General features: G+C 35.8%; 1 protein-coding gene across 5 annotated transcripts in view; it reads left to right on the top strand.

Annotated features, from left to right (window-relative positions):
• The first annotated feature begins 3,588 nt into the window (after window positions 1–3,588).
• The window catches only part of PKN2 (protein kinase N2), a 162,702-nt gene continuing 139,718 nt past the window's right edge, over window positions 3,589–26,572 (top strand). For 3 of the 5 annotated variants that reach the window (XM_081224101.1, XM_081224100.1, XM_081224099.1), the window contains exon 1: window positions 3,589–4,013. In XM_081224101.1, the coding sequence (XP_081080227.1) occupies window positions 3,966–4,013 (48 nt within the window). In that variant the 5' untranslated portion in view covers window positions 3,589–3,965. The remainder of the gene's footprint in view (window positions 4,014–26,572) is intronic. The other 2 variants (XM_081224102.1, XM_081224098.1) reach the window with 1 other exon arrangement.

Raw genomic sequence — 26,572 nt, 5'->3', positions numbered from 1 at the left:
TCTCTTTTCAAAAGCAGCTTTTTCTGCATGTTTGGACACATGGCAAAAAATAGCCATTCTAGCCCTACAACCATAACCCTCCCACCATTGCTGGTCTAGGGCCACCAATTGACCAGCATTTCAATATTCTATTTTCAAATTCTTGGGGAGATAATCTGGTTAGCTAAACTTGGACATGTTCTATCATGGCCCACCCATAATTTGCTGAAAGATCTAGATTAAGCCAAATCAACATGGCTACAGAGACTTCTTTTCTGGTGACAGAGGTAATTCTCAGAGAAGTGAATGTGGGCTGAGCAGACACCTCCAAAAGTATCTGCTATAGTCACTACAACTTAACTCTACTGTGTTCTCAACTTTAACAATCTTGTTCTCAAAATTACTTTCATAGAGCTTGCAAGGGAACATCCCTGCAAGGGGTTTCCTAAGGAAGAAAAGGGTGGTGACCAAGGAGTTCTGACTGTCTCTCTGAGTTGCCTCTCCTTTGGGAGTCTCTTACTTTGATTACCACCGCTACTCTACTTTTATCCCTTGGGAGTAGGGAGTTACTTTTTTTTTTTCTTCCCACTAACTTGCAAAAACAACAATAAGAGGGGCTTCCCTGGTGGCGCAGTGGTTAAGAATCTGCCTGCCAATGCAGGGCACATGGGTTCGAGCCCTGGTCCGGGAAGATCCCACATGCCGCAGAGAAACTAAGCCCGTGCACCACAACTACTGAGCCTGTGCTCTAGAGCCCGTGAGACACAACTACTGAGCCCATGTGCCATGAATACTGAAGCCCACGTGCCTAGAGCCCGTGCTCCGCAACAAGAGAAGCCACCGCAATGAGAAGCCCGCGCACCGCAACGAAGAGTAGCCCCTGCTCGCTGAAACTAGAGAAAGCCCACGCGTAGCAACAAAGACCCAGTGCAGCCAAAAATAAAAAAGTAATAATAATAAAAAACAAAACACTATTTCTACATGTTTGGTCATCTCTACTTCTTAAAGACCTTTAAAACATCTATGAAAAATTTTAAAAGCTACCTGCAAAATTAGTGACACAATTCAGATATTTTTTATGTCTTTAATTTCTTACATGGAAATAAGTAAAATAAAATAATTCCTCTTTTTCATTGTTAATATAAATTAGAACATAACTTGAGGTGAACTATATTTAGGATTCCTTGAAAATATTTGCAAGTAGGGACTGAGTATAGCTCATCTGAATCAACATGATATACGTTTCCATTAAAACTTTTTCAAGTATGCTTCATTTTGATAAATATATTCCATGTCCTATTATTTGTTCTTTTCCCCCACTTACCACCCCCCACCCCCTGAACATAGACTGTGATCTGGGTAGTAGTTTTCAGCTTAAGCTAATTTACTGTTTAAACCATCACATTTTCCAGATTCTCAAGCAGTTTTATATTGTCTTGGCTCTCTTTTGTATTGTACTACTTTCCCCAACATAACTAATCTCAGAAATAATTCCTATAATTAAAAAAACTTTTTATGCTGGTTGCTTACATTTACACGTGATATATAAAATTAAAATTACTATTAATACTTGATTTAGCACTAGAAATATGTAAAGTTTGAAATCTTTTTCTATGGTAAAAAATTTGAGAGACTATAATGTTTTGAGTTCACTTTTTAATCTATTTTAAAGTACTTATAGCAGCATGGTTTAAGTTTAAACAAGCACAGGATTGGCAATTAGGAGATTTAGATTGCAGTTTCCATCTCTGCCACTAAGGGTAATAATGTTCCCATGCTCCTAATAGTTAAGTAAATTATGGCTTATTTTCTTCTACGTATAGTAAGTGTTGGACAACATTTTAAGTCTCTTCTAGCTTTAAAATACCATGGTACTAAAAGGTGAACATCTTTCTCTTATATCTACATTTATTTTTAAAAAGAATGCTCATTCACTATATTTCTAACTCCTTACATAGGTACTTTTAAATTACATCATTATTAAGCACCTACTATGTGTGCCAGCTATCTCAAATCCATTCTGGAGTAAGGCAAAAGAAAAATAAGCAAAATATATCTGCATGCATTTAATGCCCCTGAATTGTATACTTAAAATTGTTAAAATGGTAAATTTTATGTAATGTATTTTTATTACACACAAAATATGTATATCTATCTATCATCTATCTATCTGAATGCAGTGGTCCCCTAACGTTTTGTGACTACCATTTAAAACTGCACTACAGTTGTTTGGACACAAGTCTGTTTCTCCAAAGGACACAATCACTCCAGGGACAAGGACTCTTTCTTAGAACACTGTCTGGCTCTTACCAGGGAGGGCATTTTTATCCTGTTTTTTCCAAGTGTTGTTATAGCATATATTTTAATTATCGTTTTCAACCAAGGCTATGTATTAAACATATAAACAGTTTTTAAACTTTTGAAAGACTCACCAGAAAATTTCTCTATCACATGAATTGGAGTTCAGAAAATGTGATCACAGAACTCTAGACAAGTGTTTGTCAAACAAATGCATTAGACTTTAGAAGGTAAAAAGATAAACTTAAGTCCTAGCATCAGCCCAACAGATCTTACATGCAGCGTAAGAGGTTCATGATAGCATACTTAAGAAGTGTGCCAACTAAGCCATTCTTCAAGTAGCTATCTAACTAAACTATCCCTATCACTTTCCCTAAGTAGTATTTAACAAAGCCATGGCATCTCAGCCTCAAATAATCAAAAGTTAAGCAGGTGCCTAAAATATGCATTCACTCCTCAGACAAAACATAAGCTACGGGATGGAGATTTTGTTGACATTCCCGAATATTATAGTGTCATTTCGTAAACCCCCAACTTAAGACTACTTAGCTACATGTTACTAATAGGTTAACCTGGATGTTTACTACAACAGGGAAAGTTGGCTTTTACCCATTCATGGAGCTAATCCCGCACCACCGCCTTCACTTTAAATTCAGTTAAAACAATTCAAGAAGCCAACTAATTAAATTCTAAACTCAGTGTAATACTAAAGCCCAAACCACAGCAGTGCAGCGCTTGGGAAAAGGTATCTTTAAAAAACTGTTCATTAAGAGTTGCCAGAGGTCGAGCCGCTAACATTTCTTGAAAAGTACAGACCACACCCCACTTTCGCCAGCTGTGCACCTTACTGGTCGCAGAGGCGCGCAGAGGGTGGGTGCGAGCAAAAGGCAAGATTAATAGCTTGGGCTGGGGAACATTCTATTAGGTTTGAGTTCCGAAACTCTTTGGGTTGTGGAGGTTAGAAAAGGGTCCGTTTACGTTAGGCCTAAACTGTGGCAAGCAAAGAGGAAAGGACCTGGGGAAAAAAACAAAAAGGAACGAGTAGTTTCCCGATTTCCAGCGTTCACGGCGGGGCAGTTAAACGAAGCAGGAAAGCGGGCGTGTGTTTTCTTCTTCCTCTTCCCGCTTCCCAGGAGACGCGAGCACAGTCCGCTCCCCCCTTTTCACCCTCGCCGGGTCCAATGGCAGTCCCCGCCGCGGAGCCTGATCGGAAGCCGCCCCGCCCCGCTCCCGCCCTCTGGGTCCCCTCCGCCCCACCTCCTTCGCCCGGCGGGAGGCGGCGGCCGCGGCTGTCACGTGCCCTGGCAGCCGCCAAGTGAGGCCGCTTTTGCGACGCGGTGACAGCCAAATGGTGCGACAGGAGGAGCTGCCGCCGCGGCCTCACAGCCCCGCACCGAGAGGTTCGAGGCGGCTCCTGGCGTCGCCCTGAGGCAGCGACTGAGCAAGAGAGTCCAGCGCGGGCGGGCGGCGGCGAGGGGGAGCCCGCTACGAGTGTCCCGGCTCCCCGCCGCTCTCCAAGAACCGGGCGAAATAAGCCGCGCCTCCAGCAGGGGCTGCGCCTCCATGAATCCCTAGGTTTTTTTCTTTCTCTCCCCGCTCCTCACCCCCCACCCCGGATCCCGTCCCGCCTTCTCCCTTCGCCCGCCAGCAGCGGCCGCGTCCAGGTGTGGAGTCCAGAGCGGAGCGCAATGGCGTCCAACCCCGAACGGGGGGAGATTCTGCTCACGGAGCTGCAGGTAAGGGCCGCGGCCCGTGCGCAAGGCGCTGGCGGAGCAGAGGGAGAGAGTCTGGCGCGGGGTAGGGGGCCGAGGGGAGCCGTGCAGCCGCCGCGCCCCTAGCCCGCTAAGTGAGGAAACTCGGGGATGTCACTCGGGAGCCGCTTCCTTCTGGAGCCAGAGCCTCTGCCCCCGCCGGAGCCGTGGCCTGCCACCAACTTAATTTGACTCTGCCTACCAGAGGGACCCCATCCTGCGGCCGGCGTCTGCTCTCACCCGGTCCCCGGGGCGGCCAGTTTGCCTCCCCCTCCCTGGTGTCAGAGCCGCCCGCGGACACCCCTGGCGCCCCCTACCTCCTGCGGGCCGGGCCCCGCCCCGCCTCTCCCTCGAACACCGCTCCTTGAACTCCTTTGAATGACTCCCAAGCTGTTTTCTTGTCCCTCCCCTTCCCCTCCGACTCTGCACAAAGAGCGCCCCCATAACTTCCAGCCCCCAGACAAGTTTTTTTTTTTTAAAGAAAAAACAAAAAACAACAAAAAAAGTGTCTCACCAAATGCTGGCTTCACTTCACCAACCCTCTTTAGGTGACTAGATTTCTTTCTTTTATTTTGAGGGCTAACCCTTTTATTTCTTTTTTACCAAGTGATAGTTGCATGGTCCCCTTCTCAGCTACTCCCGGCTCAGATCCGGAAGCTCAGATGCTGATGCTTTTCAGGCTTTCATTTTCCCTCCTGTTTGAATACCAAAAAAACTACAGAAGTTGTTTACAAACGGCAAAGCAGTCGACTAAGGGAAAATGTTGGACATCACATGCTTGCAGAAGATGTGAACAAAATAGATCCCTTAATTAAAGTCCACGTTGAGTAGCAATATTATTCTTCCCATTTTCCAGCTAAATATTTGATGATGTAGGCACGATTTTGGTGTTTAGGTCTCTTTGATGTGCAGGGTACGTGCGCTACCTTGTTGGGTTTAGTTTTCTTTACTTTGGAGTTTCCCAGAGATGTTTACATCTGGATTAAAGTTTCATGCTTGTTCTTTGACTTAAACTTATTTTGGTTTGTTTAAATATGGTCGTCTTTTAGCTACTCGAAGATTGATATGGGAGTTAAGAGAAAAAAAAATAGCCTACTTACATTCGTTTTTGTGTGTTGGGCAGTTAATTTTTTTGAGAAGGTTGAATCCAGACACTCTGAAGGGCTCATTCTTGATGATTTCAAAATTCAGTTGCTTCTAAATTTTTTGCTGTTTAAATGTATTTTCGATAAATTCCTATATTAGCTTGGTTTATTGTGCAGTCAGATGTAAGCTTGAAGGCATTGTTATAATACTCGATATTTCCTCCATAAAAATAGATTTCAACAAGGTATATCAATGCACTTTTGCAAATTTAGAATCCTTTGGAAATGCAAGGCTGAATTTCATATTATTGAACATGTTGCTATATAGTGTTTTAATTACTCTTAGCCTTTTCTAAGGAAGTCTTGTAGCATACCAATTTGCTAAATGAATGGAATTTATTGTTTTATTACTTTACGTGAGCTTTTGAAATGAAGTTTGAGGCACATCAGAAATGCTTTCCATTTCCTAGTCTTGAAATTTGAAAAGCATATTTTACTTCTGACTGAAAAAAAGCCATGAAAATAGCAGGAGAATTTTTCCTTGAGTGGAGTGGCTTCAGAATCATAAAGTATTCGGCATCCTTATTTGTATTTTATAGAAAGTTGACATAAAAAACTCTTATTTTGGTACTGAATGTGAAAATATATTTTCATGTATATTAAAATATAACATTTAGGGACTTCTAATAAAACCATTTTTTACAGTAACAAAGAAGCAAGTCAAATAAATAGGAATATTTAAATATGAGTATTTTAAAAATGGGACCAAACTAGGGGAACGTCCAATCTAAAGTTAGACTTTTAAATAAACTAAAATGTAACCCCCCTCCAGAAAAAGAATAGTTTTTAATAAGTGTTACATTTTAGGTTGTCATGTATATCCAGGACATTTTTCTTGGTGTATTTGACTCCCAATTCTAATAAAAGTTGGACTTTATCATGTTTATTAAAATAATTGAAAATATTATTTATATCAGCACTCAAGATGAACCATGATAAAATTTGCTTCACCAAGTATATGCATCTTTTCAAACATTTTATTATTTCATTGGGTCATTAAACTAGAATATAGTAACCAGATATTTATCAAACTTGTTTGGAGACCTTCTGAGTTGTTCGAATTTATTGAAATTTAAAAGTTGTTTAATGTGAGTTTCTTAATGCTTTTCTGCCGTACAGATTTTAAGTAATTAAATAGTAATTTGTGTAGCAAGTTATTAAATTGTTTAGTTGAAATTGTTACCTTGCCATATCTTTTCTCACTCTGAAAGTTACATGTTACAATTTCTTTTAATGAAATTTATACTTATTTAGAAACATTGTATATCCAACATGTAAAAAATTATTTTTTGAATTATATGGCAGAATTTGAAATACTTTACTTGAGGTGGAATTGGCTTATTAATAATTTTTGATTGTGAAAAGACAAAGAAAATCTGAAACCACAGTCTTGTTAATTGTAATATTTCTATATAATGTAATGTTTCTAACTCTTGTTAGTAATTTAGGAGACATTCAACAAGGAATCATTAATAAAGTATACACAAACTTTGAAGGCTAGAGGCTTCAATGTGTAAGGAAGAATATTTGTTGTGGTAAAAATAAAAATAGGCTGTTAAAAAACACAAACTTAGTTGGCAATTTATAATTTTTATCTCTTGTAATTAACTTGTTATGTCAAGTTCTCTTTTTTATTTTAAGTGTAGTGGGAAAATGAGTGTGATACTTTCATGAGGCCAAAGAAATTAAAGTTTATTTTCAAGGAAACTGAGTTAATGAAAACTATATAAAGAATCTCAAAATGAAAATGTTGGCTACAACAGTAATTTTGTAGAGTGCAGACCCAAATATTGAGTAGCATACTTATAAAGTTACCTTGTTGATTATCGGATATTCATCTTCATCAAAATAGCTAATAAAGTGTTGGGAATCTTGAATTCCATTCTCAGCAGAATTTATTTAGGTAGAGGTGACTTGCTCAAGTGGAAGGTTGAGGTAGCTGGTCTTAAGTTACAGGGATTCATTTCAAGAAACCTTTATTGAGTATAATATACCAAAGGTATATTGGAGGGCATAAAGATGACAGGATATGGCTTTCACTTTCCAGAGGAGAGTACAAATAATGTTTATTGATTATCTGCTGTATGTTAGACATTGTACTTGGTACCCTGTGTACCTTATGTAATCTTTAAAACAATCCAATAAAGTGAGTGTTGTTATTTACATTTTACAGATCAGGAAACTAAGTTCAGGAATAGTTAAAGTCAGTCATTCATGTTCACAATGTAAGTCTGAGTTTGAATTGGATTTATATCTTTTCCACTACACCATTTTGTAATATGTGGACCCATAAATGTTTTGCATTCCAATATTGTAAATGTGTGAACTTTCTAAAAATTGGCCCAAAATGTAGTTAACCAGAGTTAACTTTAATATAAACTTTATACTACTTGTTAGGTTCCTCTCTGACAAGGAAAAGTGATTTCCACATTTTATTTGGTAGTCTATAATTTAACAGTGCTTTATTATTGCAAATAAGGTATAACATTCTACAAAGAATAAGAGTACAATAACATTTTTGCAGATTTTCTTCATTTAACAATTAATGTTTCTGATGAAAGTTGTCAGATGTTCACCCAAAACCTTCCAGAAGATTTCACGTTTCTCTGTAGACTGTCCATAAAATAAACTTTGCTTTAAAATTTTAAGCTATGTAACCAAGCCATGTGTTTGGCACTGAGTAGGTACACAGTACATTGATGAGAAGGCTCCATTTGTTACCTAGGATGAGAAATGTCTTGACTGTTAAAAGTTGACTATGATCATTGACTTAAATTACTTAGTTTTCTTTAATTTACATTTCTAATCCCTTGTCCCAAAAATATTCCCTTAAAAAGTTCAAAAGGGATTTCTTCACTAGTTATGTTATATCTACATACAGCACCCTCTTATTTTACACATTTGATGGGAAATTAGGCGGTGGCATCTAATTTTGCAGTGATACTGGAACGTAGAAGGTGTCTGTGTTGGGAGGATTAAGACTAGCATGAGTTGGGGGAATGTAGCATGAGAAAGTAGGTAGATGGGTAAGACACATTTTACAGTTTTTTTTCAAATTATCAATGTAATACAAGTGTATTCTAGAAAATCTGGAAAATGCAGAAAAGCATCAAAGAAAGTAGAAGGTGCTCATAGTTCTATCAGAGTAATTGACAAGCTTTTCCAACTTATAAGTCCCATGGCATTTGAGTCCATTTCCTCTTTTTCCTCCCTTTTGTAAAAAAATTGAGATATATTTGACATACAACGTGTGATTTTAAGGTATACAACATACTGATTTGATATTTTTCCTCCCTTCTGTATCCTATTTTACTTATTAGAATTGTAAAGAGAAATGAGGTTCATAGAGTTGTAAGATAGAAATAGCTGTAGGTTAAAAAAAAATTGCCACTAGTTCTAGATAAGTGGATCAAACTAGCTTTATTGACTTTTTTATCTCACAATATTTTTATTTTGAGTAAGTCTTTGTGCTGAAACTAGTATTATAAAATGATGGCTCTAAAATTATCGTGTTTTTCGATCATCTCTAGTTAATAGAGAGATGAATATCACTTAAAATAATGTTACGACCAGAAGCATATATGATATTTGAACAGAGTAGTTAATTTTGCATCATTTTCTAGTACTGTGTACTCTGTTGAACAATTGTCAAATGTCTACTGTATTTCAAAAACCAATTTTACTCTAATTAGAGTATGACAGAAATCATGTAACATTTAATACGAATAACTTTTGGTATGCAGCAGAGTTCAAACTTGGCAACAAAGAAAGTCGAAACTAGTTAAAAGCTTTAAAAAGATACTTAAGGGGCTTCCCTGGTGGCGCAGTGGTTGGGGGTCCGCCTGCCGATGCAGGGGACGCGGGTTCGTGCCCCGGTCTGGGGGGATCCCACGTGCCGCGGAGCGGCTGGGCCCGTGAGCCATGGCCGCTGAGCCTGCGCGTCCGGAGCCTGTGCTCCGCAGCGGGAGAGGCCACAGCAGTGAGGCCCGCGTACTGCAAAAAAAAAAAAAAAAAGATACTTAAAATCTTGCCTGAGAAAAACATACTAATGAAAAAGTAAACTTCTAATATCTTAGAAAAGCAGAAATAGAGAACACTTATTTTGATACATGTCTAATTTCTCTTAATTTTATCTAATGAAATCTTATTTGAAACTAGCTCTGTTGTCACATTCAGTTTTTCACAGTTTCAGAAAAATTAAATTTGTGTAATATTATATACATAAATATTGTCTGTTAAAAATGAAGAACAGGAAAGCCTGGGAGGAGTGTATTTGATGATAAATACCTTAGATTTGAAGGTAACTGTTGGTGTCATGTTATAGAGATGAACTGATAGACAAGAATTACATAATATATACTGTTATTAGGATTAATCTATTTTAGGAACTTGGCAATGTTTACTTTTTCTAATTGGTTGAAGCTTTACTGCCCTGGCTTACAAACATCATAATTTATTGGAAAGTTGTTATTATAGAATTTAGAATTTATCTTAGATTATAGAAAATATACTTACCACCCAATACATATGCTAAATATCATATATTTTACAGTTAATCATATTGTTTTCCCTTTCCTATCGTTGTTTCCTTAGAGATTCTCTAAGGAGGTGCTTTTTTTGTCTGTTTCAGAATTTTCATTGAACAAATTTCATTAAATTTTCAGAGTTTTTTTTCCCATTTATTAAACCTTAGGTACACTGGTTTGGATTAATCATTATCCATCCATATATCGTTGTAATAAACACCCAGGGACCACCACTCACTCCCCAACTCCCCCTAAAAGCTAGGAACTTAACCTATACATGGTTTTTCTTCATTCCATCCCCCTTCCTCCACCTTCTTGTCATCCAAAGTAACCATCCTCCTGAGTCCTGTGTTCATTCTTTCTTTGCATTTAGTTTTGGTGGATATACAATTCTAAAAGTTATATCTTTTATTTTAGTTTTTATATAATTGTGTTCAATATAATCTCTCCAAACTTGATTTTTCACTTATTATTGCTGATTTAACCATATTATTGTATGTTGCTGTAATCACTCATTTTAATTGCTGTGTGATATTTCAATGAGTAAAATATTCAGCTCTCCCCTTATTGGTTATTTGGATATTTATCCACTGACTTTTCCTTGTTGGGCATTTATTTATTTTCTGGTTTTTGTAATTGTGAACAATGATACTATGGATGTTCTGTGCATTCTTTCTTATTACATATATGTAAGAGTTTCTATTAATTATATAGCCAGATGTAGAATTGTTGCCTCACAGGGTAATGCCCAGCTTGCAGTGTGGTTGTGCCAATTTATAGTCATGTCAGCAGGTAAGAGATAAAAGATCCCTTGGTCATCCATCCTTTCTGACATTTGCTATTGTCTTTTAATTTTTACAAATCAGAAGACTGTAAAATGCGATCTCATCAAATGGTCTTGATTTGCATTTTCCTGATCATCACTGATGTAGAACGTTTTTTTTTTTAATGTTTACTGGCCTTTTATGTTTCCTCTTCAGTGAAATTTCTGTTCATGAGTCTTGCCTATTTTTCTGTGTTTTTAAAATTGATTTATAAGAGTTCTTTATATTCCTCATATAAATCCTTTGTGTGTATTGTGAATGTCTTATCTCAGTTTGTAACTTGTCTTTTCACTTTCTTTTGGGGGTTTGTGGGAGGGACAGTTTTAAGTGTTTTACCTTTTTGGTAAATATTGAAAAGCATTTACATCATTGTGATCAGCAAGCCTGCACTTAATATCTAGTCTAGGCTTGGTATAGAAAGGGTAAAGTTACACAGTTTATGACTCATGGATTTACAAAGTATCCACGGGAACAACTATAGGAAGTTGTATAAAATATTGTATTGTTTAACACATACTAGGCACTCAAATGTTATTTGACTCAAAGGGTAAATTTAGAAATAAATAGTGTAAATTATCTATGTAAATAGTTCATCAGTTGCTTATTTTCCCATTCCGTATCTTTTCAGTGCAAATTTATTACTATTACTAATTATTAATATTTTATTCTTTCATTTGAAGGACAATATATTCCAAGTCTAGAATTATGTGAATTGGTTATTAAGTTATATGCATAGCTTGTCAATAAAGTGCTGTAGCTGATCAGGTTTAATACTGGATATAAAATAGAAAATAATCATCTCTTGCAGAATTTACTGGTATTTACAAACCTGGAATCCTAAATGCAGTTCTTGCCATTGCTGTGATATCTGTTGATGAAAGAAAATTTAAATTTAATTTTTGTTAAATTTATTGATGGTATGCCTAAAAAACTTTTGACTAATTGGGCACTCCTTAAAATTCCACTAAGAAAAATGTTTTTCTTGAATATATAAATATATTCATATCATATAATCAAGAAGACTTTTGCTTAAGGTACATTTTTAATAAATAAGTAAATTTAGTGATTGGTCATGTAGCATTTTGATCCATTGGCAAATTAGCCTACTTCTCATTTTGCAGCTCCTGTGATTGCATATATCATCCAATATGGCAGTTAATTGTTAAATTATATGTGTGTCTCCCACTTTCAGGACAGGATCTAGGTCTTACTCAGTTTTATGCCCCTAGCACCTGACATATGGCTTTCACTTGAAATATGCCTGAATAAATAATGCTTAATAAATAAATGACTGATTTCTATGACTAATTCTATGACCCGTTTACTACATCTGACTTGTCTGTATTTCTGAAGGTGATCATTCTTTCTCTTGTTGCCCGTGTTAGAAAGATCTGCTGGTCACTTTCATTTGACTGCTGTCTCAGCCTCCTCAGTTGATTCTTCTATTTATGTAAATTGAATTCATTCATTGCTTTGCCACTGCCCAAGTTTGGGCTCTCATTATCATTTGGATGATTACAATATCTTGATATTCCACCTCTACTTCTTCAGTCTCATTCTGTTTTTGTTTAGACTATGTATAGCTGCTAGATTCAGAAGTTGTCTGTAGCATTCAGTGACTCCTGACTGCTTGTGAGATACAGTCCTAATTCCTTAGCTCAGAGCTGAAAGCTGTCATTGCCGTGGCCCCAGAATACCTTTTTTTCTTTTTAATTAATTAATTAATTAATTTTTATTTAATTTATTTTTTTTTTGCGGTACTGTTGTGGCCTCTCCCGTTGCAGAGCACAGGCTCCGGACGCGCAGGCTCAGCGCCATGGCTCACGGGCCCAGCCGCTCTGCGGCATGTGGGATCTTCCCAGACCGGGGCACGAACCTGTGTCCCCTGCATCGGCAGGCGGACTCTCAACCACTGCGCCACCAGGGAAGCCCTTTAATTTATTTTTGACGCAGGTGCAAAGGCAATCCTGTGGAGGATTTTCTTTCTTTCTTTTTTTTTCTTTTAATTAATTAATTTATTTATTTTTGGCTGCATTGTGTCTTCATTGCCGTTCGCGGGCTTTCTCTAGTTGCGGCGAGCAGGGGCTGCTCCTTGTTGATTCTCATTGCAGTGGCTTCTCTTGTTGCGGAGCATGGGCTCTAGGCACACGGGCTTCAGTAGTTGTGGCATGCAGGCTCAGTGGTTGTGGCTTGTGGGTTCTAGAGCGTAGGCTTAGTAGTTGTGGCACACGGGCTTAGTTGCTCCACAGCATGTGGGATCTTCCTGGACCAGGGCTTGAACCCGTGTCCTCTGCATTGGCAGGCGATTCTTAACCACTGTGCCACCAGGGAAGCCCCCCAAAATACCTTTTTTTTTTTTTTTTGTGGTACGTGGGCCTCTCACCGCTGTGGCCTCTCCCGTTGCTGAGCACAGGCTCCGGATGCGTAGGCCCAGTGGCCATGGCTCACGGGCCTAGCCGCTCCCCGGCACATGGGATCCTCCCGGACTGGGGTGCAAACCCCTGTCCCCTGCATCGGCAGGTGGACTCTCAACCACTGCGCCACCAGGGAAGCCCCCCAAAATACCTTTTAATTCTTAACTCTTTTCATGCAAACAGCCTATTTTTTAGGCACAGCATGATTAGTGATTTTTCCTCACCTATATTCTGTCTGTATTTTATTGTTTTATTTTTTCAACTGGAATGTTTCTTTAGGGCCTAGTTTAGATCTGCTTTTTAATTTTTTTCTTATTTTCCCCAAGTCATGTATAATGTCTCCTCAAAACTTACGTAGGATATTTTCTATCTCATGACTTTTACCATACATTGTATTGCACCATAGTTGTTTGCATCCTGCCTCATTTTCTCTGCTGTGTTGAATGCTTAAAATCTTTGACAAAAAGAACTATATGTCCTGTCTTCACCTTTACGCCTTTAGTTCTTAGCAGAGCAACTTGTACATAGTAGCTACTTGTTAGTGTCTGTTGAATAAATAACAGGCTCATGTCTAAAAGTCCCCAGAGTTTAAATTTATTACCTAAAACTTTTTTCCTGCTTTTGTTATGGTCTCTTTGAGGGAGCAGAACTGCATCGCGTCATTTTTCTTGGGTAGGGCCACTTGACATGTACATGATTTTAAGTTTATTACCTTTAGTCGTAATAATTTAGTTCCTCATCTCAGACCCAGAATTTTCTACTGGCAGAAGGAACAAAGTCTAGATACAACTGAAGCAAGTAATAATGAAAATAGCAATTTTTTATATTATTAAAAACAAATTATAACTAATTTATATTGATGTTATTTCACTGAATCCTTAAGACAATTCTACTGAATTTGGACTATTATCTCTACTTTATAGGCAAGAAAGCAAAAGTTTAAAGGAAATAACCTCCATGGTCACATAATTGGCATGAACCAAGATGCTCTTTGACTTGAGAGGACAAATTCCTCTTAACCCATATACTATAGTTTCTCTTTCTTCTTTTGGCATTTTTCTCTGCTCCTCCTTTTCCCAGACTCACCCCACTCCAGTAACCACCCCCTATCTCCTGTCTGCTCAAGTTCTTAACCTAGCCTTTCACTTTGTGCAGCATCTCTTATTTTATATCATTACTTCTCTCTCAACAATGCCAATGTTTGCTTTTTCATTAGGATTATTCTTGATGACTAGCTAGTTGATCTGAAGGACAGATCTTACCTCAAGCTCTAGGTAGGATAGGCTTGAACCCACAATCTTATGGCCTATGGAAATCCTAAGTCTCCCCAAGATTTGTTTTCCTGGTGGGAAGCACTTAAATTCTCAGGGCACCCTATGCTTCCTGGGTTTCTGTTTCTACACATGTTTATAGGCATGTAACAACTTAATTGGTTTCAGCAAAGATACTTATATTTCACTTAGTCCTCTCCCCCATAGTATACCCAGTTTCATATCCCATGGTTGGCTCCTCTCTCCTCAACTTCAGGTCTATTCTTCAATCCTTTCTTTCTTATTTGCCATCAAAACTCCGAATTCTTCTCTCCCTAAAGAAGAACAGTTCAGTTCCCTCAAATTCTTCCTCTCAAAAGGCAGAGCCAAGTTCCTCAAGTGTTCATCAAACAAGACCTTATATATTAAAAGAATCAGTCCTCCTTAGAAAACAGGTATACTTGTAAACAGCAAAACTTATTTCTTGCTGTATCAGTAAAAGTTATCTAATTTTCTGTTCTCTTGGGAGCCTTGAGGAGAGGGAAAGTATTCTTTTATCTACTAATGAGCCTGTCAGTTAGAAGTGTCTGTGACAATAAAGATACTTGACTCTATTAATTCTTGATGTATTATCAGTTTGGTACATAAAGAAAAGGAAGCGTTGAGTTTTAAAAGTATGCATTTTTTTTGAAGATACTTAAGCATGTTACAACTAGTAGGTCATGGACCAGTGCTGTTCATGATGATATTTTCACCCTAAGGACAATGTTGTATGAGTATGTATTCTGTGTATGTCTATATAAAGTTGCCAGTTTATAAGTAGAGATGTGGACTGTACTCCATTCTGAGATTTTGCTGTTTCTGCTTCTCTTTATATCCTTCCATTCTTGATGTCAAAATGTACTCTTTTAAGAAATGATTAGAATAATTGATAGTTATATTCTAACTGGCAAAATAATAAATCAGTAATCTTATATATATCTGCCAAATTTCTTTTTGGAAATGTACTGATCAATAATTTTAAGGCCTAGTTGAAATCACCAGTCTAGTAGGTAAAGTTTTGAAATCATACAGATCTAGGTTTAAATCCCATATTTAGCACAAATTAGCTGTCTGACTTTGTGGGTTATTTAGCTCCATGAGGCAAGTTTTCTTATAAAAATGGTGATAATTTCTGGCTCAGGGCTATTGTAAGGTTTCTTTTTAATTGAAGTATAGTTGATGTGCAATATTATGTAAGTTACAGGTGTACAATATAGTGATTTACACTTTTTAAAGGTTATACTCCATTTATAGTTATTATAAAATATTGGCTATATTCCCTATGTTGTACAGTATATCCTTGTAGTTTATTTTATACATAATAGTTTGTACCTCTTTTTTTTGCGGTACGTGGGCCTCTCACTGTTGTGGCCTCTCCAGTTGCGGAGCACAGGCTCCAGACACGCAGGCTCAGCGGCCATGGCTCACAGGCCCAGCCGCTCCGCGGCATGTGGGATCCTCCCGGACCGGGGCACGAACCCGCGTCCCCTGCATTGGCAGGCGGAATCTCAACCGCTGCGCCACCAGGGAAGCCCTAGTTTGTACCTCTTAATCCCCTACCCCTATATTGCCCCTACCTCCTCCCCTCTCCCCACTGGTAACCACTAATTTGTTCTCTATATCAGTGAGTCTGCTTCTTTTTTGTTATATTCACTAGTTTGTTGTATTTTTTATATTCCACGTGTAAGTGATATCATACAGTGTTTGTCTTTGTCTGACTTATTTCACTTAGCATAATACCCTCCAAGTCTATCCATGTTGCTGCAAATGGCAAAATTTCATTCTTTTTTATGGCTGAGTAGTAGTCCATTGTATATATACCACAGCTTCTTTATCCATTCATCTGTGGATGGACACTTAGGTAGTTTGCATATCTTGGCAATGGTAAATAATGCTGCTATGAACACTGGGGTGTATGTATCTTTTAGAATTAGTGGTTTTGTTTTTTTCGGATACGTACCCAGGAGTGGAATTACTGGGTCTTGTGTAGTTCAATTTTTAGTTTTTTGAGAAACCTCCATACTGTTTTCCACAGTGGCTGCACCAATTTACATTCCCACCAACAGTGTATGAGGGTTCCCTTTTCTCCACATCCTTGCCAGCATTTGTTTGTTTGAAATTTATTTTATGTTGGAATATAGTTGATTAACGATGTTGTGTTTCAGGTGTACAGCAAAGTGATTCAGTTATAAATATACATGTATCTATTCTTTTTCAAATTCTTTTCCCATTTAGATTGATGCATAATATTGAGCAGAGTTCTCTGCACTATACAGTAGGTCCTTGTTGGTTATCCATTTTAAATATAGCAGCTTGTACATGTCAATCCCAAACTCCCTAACTCTCCCTCCCCCACACCCTTCCACCCTGGTAACCATAAGTTAGTTCTCTAAGTCTGTGGGTCTGTTTCTGTTTTGTAAATAATTTCATTTGTATCATTTTTTTGTTTGTTTAGATTCTGCATGTAAGCAGTATCATACGATATTTTTCTTTTTCTGTCTTTTGTTATTTGTGTTCTTTTTGATGATAGCCATTCTGACCGGTGTGAAGTGAGATCTCATTGTGGTTTTGATATGCATTTCCCTGATGTATTTTTTTAAATGATGTACATAAAGTTCCTGGTATATAATAAACAGTAATCCTTCCCCTGCAGGTTTATGTTTTAGGATTACTTCATTTTTCTTTAAATATTTAAGTTTTGTGGTTGACAGGCTGGCTGAAGTTGGGCATAAGAGATCTAGAGAACTGATCATACTTCATAGGTTGTTTTCCCCTCTTTTCTTTCCTCTTTTGCTTCATAGAGGATATAATGAGGATAGCTATCTGAAAGATGTGCGTATTTCCATGATTGTCTTAATTTAAATTATCAGTATGCTGAAGTTATGTGTGTAAGAATAATAAGAAAATGATAGTTTGATAAATGATGAACTTCTAGGATTGAGCTTTCATTTAAGAGTCTGTTATTTGTCATGCAAAAAATACGCATTGTAAATATTGAGCAATAGAACAATTCAGAGATTTCATGAAGCAGTTTAAATAAGTTCAGATCCTTATTTTGTCCTTTCCTAGAGGCTTTTGGACTTTTTATAAATTTGAACTAAGATTATATATCTGCAAATTCCAAAATGGTCCCTCACATTTCAGCACTGGAGAAACAGACTTGTGGTAATATACTTCTGAATATTAATAAATAATATCAACTCTAATTGAATATGTTTGAGCTTTGATGTGTAAGTTATAGTAAATGTCCAGTTGTTTGTTGCTTATTGGTTAGGATAATTGACTTTTCATTTTGTTGCTATGGAAACCTTGTCTTTGCAGTCCAGCATCAGGAGAGTTCATTTTACTATAAATTTTTGTTCTGGTGTATGTTTTCATTGTGTTAAAACCTCATAAAACTCTATACAAAATTCTACACTTAGTTTTGGTTTGTCCTTTTAAGGATTGGAAATCTTAAATATCAGATCTAAAGTAAAATTCTTACTTATCAAATCCCTAGAAAAAACCACTTCACTAAATCTTAAAAAAAAAAAAGTGGACCTTTCCTTTTCTTTGAAGTTAGCAAGATGGCAGATAGTCTTTATTTTACTGTACTGTAATGGTAATTATAGAAATGAAACTGGTGTTTGTTGGTTACCTCATACAAAATAAAGGAAGATGTTGAAAAAATATGAGTAATATTACTAATAGCAATATCACTATGTTTGTGAAGCATTTTTGAGTTATAAAGCACTTTTATATGTATTATTTCAGTTGATTCTTAAGATGACCCTTTTAGTTAGGCATAGGAAGGAATTATTATACCCAGTTTACAGGTGTTCATGTCTACTCAGCCAATGCCTGCTTTAACCTAAACCGTTATCTTCTGACTCCTGTCCCTCATTTTAGTACTCTATACAATTCTAGTTTTATTAACTTTTAAAGTTGTAATCTTTTTCTTTACTATGCTTAAAAAATGGTTAACATTTTTAAAGCTATTTTAAAAATGAATGTCATTTTTTTTTCAAGAGAACAGAACGGCTATAAAGGCAATATATAGTTTGCCACCTAGTTGTGAGTATTCACGGTAGTATCAAAGTCCTTTGTAGAATTTTTATAACATAAAAATATTGTAGAGGCATAGTGATTCCAGCAGTAGTAGTGTGTAACTTCTGGAGAGTTTATCATGGTTTAAAGTTCATACATAATTTAAAAATCATTTAAAGAATTTATTACTAATGAAGTTGAATGATGTTTTCTATATTTATAAATTATATATGTTAAAATAGGCCAATCATGTTACCCACAATATCGACTTGCAAAGTGAGTATTTTATATGCATGAGACATATTAGTGCACTGAAAAATTACTCATTTTATATCTTTTAAAGGAATAATATATATCTCTCTGATGTTAAAATTTAGTCTGCACTTATTTCTAGTTTGTGGGGGCAAATATCTTATAAACTGCTTTAAATAAAAAAGTTTTTAAAACACCTTAGAATAAACTTCATTTTATAAGCCCTTTTCTACTTGAGCATCTAATAACTTTCCTAAAATATTTTGTTTTAACATGTTAACACTTCTAGTGAGCATAGCATTTGGGCCTAAATACATTCAGATAGATTTGTGAGAAAAAGGATGATCTATTTGTTTTTGTTATCTACATTAATTTTATCCCCCTTTCTTGTGCCTAAGTAATTTCTTATTAGTGGTAGTATTCTCATCCCTACCCTAGTTTTTCCTTGCTATGCTCTTTACAATCTGAGAACTGTACTTTTATTATGTCCTACCACTAAAATAGAGTTCATCTTATCTTCTAAGGAAGTTAAAAATAGCTATACAGTTAATTGAATGTATTTCTGGGTTTTATTTTTCTTGTTGCTCAATATGTGACTCGCTCAAGGCCAGCTCTATTGCCAGTGCCTAAAACCAAACCAAACCAAACAACAAAACACTAAGTATCAATACTTTGCAATTCAGCTTTGACTTTACTCTGTCTAACCTTGTGCCTTCTTAAAAAAGACAATATTCTCTGTCCACCTAGATCCTGTAGAAGTAAAATGCTCAGCTCTTGGCTATAGTGGGATAATGTAATACAACTTGATTCCTAATGGGGTTACTATAACTTTTTTTCAGCAAATCTGATGTTTTCTTCTGTAAAAAAAGCACTGTATTTCCTTTTTTGGTGACTTTAGATTTCCAGTTAGCTCTTCTATCAGAAGTACTTATTTGGTCAGATTATGATGCTTTTAAAAAAGTTTTTTAATTGTGGTAAAATGCACATAACATTTACTATGGTAATCATTTTTAAGTGTATAGCTCAGTGGCATTAAGTACATCCACCGTGTTGTACAACTATCACCACCATCCATCTGTAGAACGCTTTTCATCTTGGAAAGCTGAAACTGTACCAATTAAACATTAACTTCTCACTACCCCCTTTCCTCAGGTCCTGGCAAAAACTCTTCTACTTTCTGTCGCTATGAATTTGACGTATAAGTGAAATCATGCTGTGTATATCTTTTTGTGACTGGCTTATTTCACTTAGCTTAATGTCTTCAAGGTTCATCTTTGTTATAGCATGAATTTCCTTCCTTTTAAAGCCTGAATAATATTCCATCGTATGTATATACCACATTTTGTTTATTCATCCATTAATGGACACTTGGGTTGCCTCCTTTGATGCTCTTCTTTTAATATATATTGCACTGAGGTATTGTACCTAGTTGTGATCATTTGATAGGGTATAACTGTTGTTCAGTGCAGTAGCCACTAGTCACATGTAGCTATTAAAGTTTAAATTAATAGAAATTAAATAAAATTTAAAATTTAATTCTTCATTCACATTAGCCACATTTTAAGTGCTCAGTAGCCACATGTGGCTAGTGACTGCCATATGGGTAGCATTGATACATAGAACATTTCGATCATCACAGAAAGTTCTATTGAACAGTGCTGTATAATGAATGCTTATTTTAACACCTTGAATTTAAGGAAGACAGAAAAGTTTCTTGTGGATTATGGAAATATTTTTATTTATATTCGAATAAAGAAATGTTTTAGTTTTGTTTAGAAAAGAATTATGTCTGTTTAAAGACATTTTTTGCAGGGAGTCAAGAGGTTTGGGTTTACACTGACTGGAAAGTATTAAAGTACTTTGTGCTGAATGAATGTTAAATTGGTTTTCAAGTGAAGTAAAACAATGTCTTAGAAGTTTAATATATTAAAAATATGTAAAGTGTATATATCTGTATATATCAGAGATTTACAGGAAAGTAGACTGAGTTTGAAATCATATTTTATATCCATTATTCTCTTAGGAGAGTATGTGTTGTGTTCGCTTTTAGGAGTTGGAGTTTAATTGATCTCAGGTGTAGAAGACAGCAAACGATGATTAGTAGTAATTTGTCCAGTTTCTTCATGTTGAGATCTTAAAACAACTTATTCTAGAAATTCTGTATTTTAAATTTTATTTTTTAATCAGGATATAATTGCAGTATAACATTGTAATAGTTTTAGGTATACAACATAACGATTTGATACATGTATATGTCACTAAAAAATTATCACAACAAATCTAGTTAACATCATCACACATAGTCACAAGTTTTCTTTTCTTGTGATGAGAACTTCATAAGATCTCTCTTAGCTACTTTCTAATATACTATACAGTATTGTTAGCTAGAAATTCTGTACTGTATTCTTAAGCATTTTTACTATCACTGAAATTAGATGAAGCTTTTTTTTTTGCTGACAACCTCAAATGCCATCTTTAGAGAACTGGAGGGGCAGGTGGTGTGTGTGTGCGCGCGCGCGCGTGTGTGTGTGTGTGCAGCATTCCCTTTATTACTCTGTGTTGTGTGTTTTTATTAATACCAGTTTATCGACTTATCTTTTTAGATTACTTTTTAAAAATGTATCACAGGATATTTTAAAATGCATGAAACTGTTTTTGAACCTGCTGGCTATGTTTAGAAATTATTTTAATTGCTGAATAAGTGCTTGAGCTTGAGAGCTCATTTAAATCTAGCATTTTAAAAGTAATTTTTAAAACTTTTTATTAATTCCATGAGTATCTTATTTGAAAGACTGTAAGCCAAAAATAAAATTCCTCATTTCTTAGAATAATGGTTCATGTATTTCTTTTCAGAAGTAAAAGGAAATTGATCTGATCTAATTTAAAAAAAATCTATCAAATGACTTTTTCCATATCAGAGCTTTTAACTGTTATTGCATTAGTTTAAAAACAATTTTTAGTTAGAACTAGTATTAAGGAGCAAAAACTTAGGCTGTTGTTTGTTCTGATCTTGTAGAAAGAGAAGGGAGTGATACTGACAATAAGCAACTCTAGAAAAGATATCCTTTTAGGCTTAATTATTGGAGTTGAGCTAAGAAAGGATACCAGTTCACATTCCACCTCTTTGTAAAACAGAAACTTTTGTTTTTCTGTTAATAACTTGGCTTTCTGCAGTTACAGATAAAGAGCTGGTGTGATAATGAGAAGTGGCTGAAGCTGAGGAAAGTAGATAATTTTTAAAATCTAGTGTATGTAGATACCATAAAACACCTACAAATAGCAAAAAAACAAATAACAAATATTTAGTTCAGGAAAGAGTTATAAAACCAGTATTTCACAGTTCACTATTTCACTATTTGAACACTAACATTTTGTTTTTATCTGATGATACTTGCAACAAGTTTTTTCATATCTAGGCAAGGATATAATTCATTAATTCAGTCAGTAGGAATGCCATTGTGTACCTACTGTTGTAATCATATTTGAGCAAATGAATTTTGGTATTATTGTGAAGTTAAAATAGACACATTCTCTTTGTTTCAGTAGTCCCAAAAGGAACGTTTTAAAAAAATTAATTTCAAAAGTTACATTATTAAGACATGTATTTGAGAGGCTCTCCCTGAAAGGCGATTAATTCTTATGATTCAGGCATTGCCAACTAGACACCGTATGAAAATTTCTTATTCAGAACCTTTCGTTTATGTAAAAAGAACAGTTTACTTAAGGGCTTGCATTGTTGAAAGGATTATGTATCAAACTGGAGCCATTCAATTTAAAGTACACTATTTATAGCTTTAGAAAACTGATCAAAATTAATTCTTATATTAGTTAATAAAAATAATTTTAAAAAATTTTTATTTATTTATTTTTGGCTGCATTGGGTCTTCGTTGCTGCGCGCGGGCTTTCTCTAGTTGCGGCAAGTGGGGGCTACTCTTCGTTGCAGTGGGTGCTCGTTGTGGTGGCTTCTCTTGTTGCGGAGCAAAGGATCTAGGTGCACAGGCTTCAGTAGTTGCAGCACGCGGGCTCAGTAGTTGTGGCTCACGGGCTTAGTTACTGTGCGGCATGTGGGATCTTCCCAGACCAGGGCTTGAACCTGTGTCCCCTGCATTGGCAGGCGGATTCTTAACCACTGTGCCACCAGGGAAGCCCAAAAAATAATTTTTAAATGTCCATAGAATATAGAGCAGACGTTGCAACAGACGTCGCAACTAACATGCCTTCAGGATCTAGGCAAGTAACAAAATAGTGAAGCAGGTGAATGTAGGGAACATACACACAATGTGGAATCGACAAGTATAAAAACAGCTGGTGTCAATCATTTCTCGGCTGTGGTTGTTTCCATATGGGCTCTCATTGCCTTTTTGCAGGGAGATATACTCTAAATTTTAAAATATTTGTTTAAATTCTTAAAAGACTTCTAATCAAACAAGACATGCTTGTAGGACCATCTCTTTCACTACAGTAATTTGTCTTTATTAAATCAAATATTGAAGTGTGTACCATATCCAGGTACTATGTTAAGAACTGTGGTATATACAAATGAACATTGGACCTGGCCACTACCCTTTAGAAGAGCATTCTTCAGTAATACTTCCTAGGATGGTAGAAATGTTATATATCATTTTGTTTATTGCCCTATATAGTAACTACTGGCCATATGTAAATTGTGGCTAGTGCAACTGAGGAACTGTCTTTTTAGTTTAATTTAAATTTAAATATACACAGCTGCATGTGGTTAGGGACTATTCACTGACAGTGGTGCTCTAGAACTAAATTGAGTTGCTAAGACCATCTCATGAATAGTTACCGGTCCAAGATTGAAATTATATTTCAGGATAGCAATGGAAGAGATGACTGGAGGTCACACGCAATTTCTAAGTGAGTTGTACAGGTAGTTGCTATAGGACTTCAGAGAAGGGAGTGGTCACTTTAAGATAAACTTTAGGGAGCAGGTGAAATTTAAACTGGCTCAAGGGATAGGTAGAATTTTATTAAGAGAAAAAGATGTTCTAGGAGAGTGGGATAATGGGAACCAAATGCATGCAGGCAGGGGAAATTAAATAAAACTTCCTATTTTTCATTTAGAGGGCTGCCCAAAATTATGTTTCTTGGGTTTTTTTTTTTCTGTTTTAACAGGCACATTATTTAAAAATTGAAATTGGCCTTGATACATTTGTTGGTTCTAAACTTTTGTCAACAGCTTGAGAAATAAGGCATTGTGCTGCTTTTATTCTTTGAGGTCAACAGCCAAAAAGATGTGAAGAATGTAAACTTTTAAAAAATATCTTTATGAACTACGACTCAATTTTGCTGTGAACCTAACACTGATAAAGCCTATTTTTTAAAAAATAGCTTTCCTTTATATCATATATACTCCTTTTACTTGGAATATGCAGATTTCACCACTTAAAAGTTTTTTAGTCACTTATGACTTCTTTCTCGTATGATGAAAGATATTTTAACTCAAAGAGCTAAGAGAAAAGCAAATGAAAGCTCTCAAATGCTTAGTTTTCACAAGGTATCGTAGTTTCAGTTGAAAACTTTTTCTGTTTAATAGTTGTTGGATCTTTTCTTTGGGGGAATTTAACTTGCAGCATGGTGTTTGAAATATTTTGTATTCTGTTCATGCATACACCAATTTAAAGGGATGACTTCTTAAATTGTTTAGCCGGGGAAATCTTTGACTACTGATGCAGTGATATTTTGAGTAGAAAAATGATTTATGAATTAAAATATACTAAAGTCCCTGTTAAATAATACCTTATGAGAGAGAGAGCATTTCCTTGATTGTCTTATATAAAAGTAGCAGTACTTCCCACCCTACCTTCCAGCACTCCTTATCCCCTTTCTGCTTTCTTGGTTTATTTATGTAGATTACATGAAATAAAGCATTTATTATTTTATGTGCCTGATACTTAGTGGGCACTCAGTAAGTATTCTTGTCTAACCTTCCTCATCATCATGAGTAACCAAATTCTTGTCTTTTAAAATGTATAGTGAGAGATACTTTTTAAAGTGGTCGTTGTTTTAATTTATGCTAATAATATGGTAATTATTTTCATGTATTACAATAAAGTCTAAAGCATGCAAATAGTTTTATAACTTTTTAAAATAACTTTTCCCTCTCCTTCCACCCCTCACCTCTGGTAACCACAAATCCGATCTCTTTTTCTATGAGTTCATTTGCTTGTGTTTGAAAATATAATTGACCTATAACACTATGGTAGTTCTTGTTACACAACATAGTGCTTTGGTATTTCTGTACATTTCAAATGATCACTGCAATAAGTCTAGTCAGGATATGTCACCATACAAAGATATTACATAGTTATTGACGATATTCCCCAAATTGTACATTTCATACCTATGACTCATTTATTTTGCAGCTGCAAGTTTGTACTTCTTAATCTCCCTCACCTATTTTTTTCCTCCCCTTCACCCCCTCCCGTCTGGCAACCACCTGTTGGCTTTCTGTATCTATAACTCTGTTTCCATTTTGTTGTTTGTTCATTTGTTTTATTTTTTAGATTCCACATATGGGTGAAATCACATAGTATTTGTTCTCCTCTGTCTTATTTCACTTAGAATAATACCGTCTAGGTCCATTCATGTAGTCAAAATGGGAAGATTTCATTTTTTTTAATGACTGAGTAATATTCCATTATATATATATATATGTATACACACACACACACACACACACACACACACACCCCTCATCTTCTTTATCCATTCATCTATTGATGGGTACTTGAGTTGCTTCCATATCTTGGCTATTGTATATTGTATATTGTATAGGCATAGAGAAATAAAATTACTTGTTCATGTTACATAGCAAGTTAGCCCAACTGGAATTTGAAACTAGCTCTATCTAAATCTAAACCGATGCTCTTTTCACTATATAGTTTATATTTTAAACAATTATAGAGGTTTACTGTTGAATTTTATAATAAACATTTTCTCCCATCACAGATGTGACTTGATTTACTATAGAATTCTTGGAACAACATAATATGATAAAAAGCTGAGGCTACTAGTCTATAGAGCCACAGAATATTAAGTGAGATGGGCATATATCAACTTAGCCTAAACTCATTTTACAGATAAGAAAAATGAGACCCAGAGAGGTTAAGTGATTTGTCTGCCATCACTAAGTAAGGGAGCTGAGACTAGAACCAAGATATCCTAACTTGAGTAGAGATTTTTAATGAACAACCTTGAATTTAATAAAAGGAAAATATGACCATGTCTACAATAGGGAATAAGATAATTAAAAAGGCTTTCTCTTTTTTTAAAAAAAAGCCTTTCTTTAATGAAATCTAATTGACATTCAATAAACTGTACCTATTTAAAATACACAATTTGATAAGTTTTGGCACACCTCTACACTCATGAGACCATTACTGCAATCAACAGTGAACATGTCTATCACTCCCTGAAGTTTCTTTGTGTCCCTTTGTAATCTTGCCATTACACTGTCTTCCCCAATTCCCAGGCCTAGAAAACTGCTTTCTATCACTATAGATTCATTTGCATTTTCTAGAGTTTTACATGAAAGGATCTTACAGTGTGTACTTTTTTTTAAAACATAACTTTGTACACTCCACATAGTGATTTTTGAGATTCTACCATGCTTTTGTATATAGCAATAGTTTGTTCCTTTTTATTGCTGAGTAATATTCCATTGTATGGATATACCACAATTTGTTTTTCCATCTACCTGTACATGGATATTTGGGTCGTTGCCAAGTTTTGATTATTACAAATAAAGCTGCTATGAACATTTGTGTGCAAGTATTTCAGTGGATTTATGCTTTTATTATTCTTGGGTAAATGCCTGGGAGAGAAATAATTCATTTTGGTATGAAAAATATCTCATTATTTTAACTGCATCTCCTGACAGAGGTTTGGTAGTTTTTCATTTGCTTATTGTCCATGCTGAATTCTACCTGGTTGTATTTTTTTTAACCAAAATATTGAGGGAAAGCAACTCTAACATTTCACATTTGTTTACCCTAGAGTGCTCTAGATAATGGCAAAAGTAATCCATGAGTAATTTACATT

The sequence above is a fragment of the Mesoplodon bidens genome (assembly GCF_964165515.1).
Source record: "Mesoplodon bidens genome assembly, chromosome: 2".
Lineage (NCBI taxonomy): Eukaryota > Metazoa > Chordata > Mammalia > Artiodactyla > Ziphiidae > Mesoplodon > Mesoplodon bidens.
Note: the sequence above shows the minus strand (reverse complement) of the source record. Positions and strands in the feature narration are given on the sequence as shown.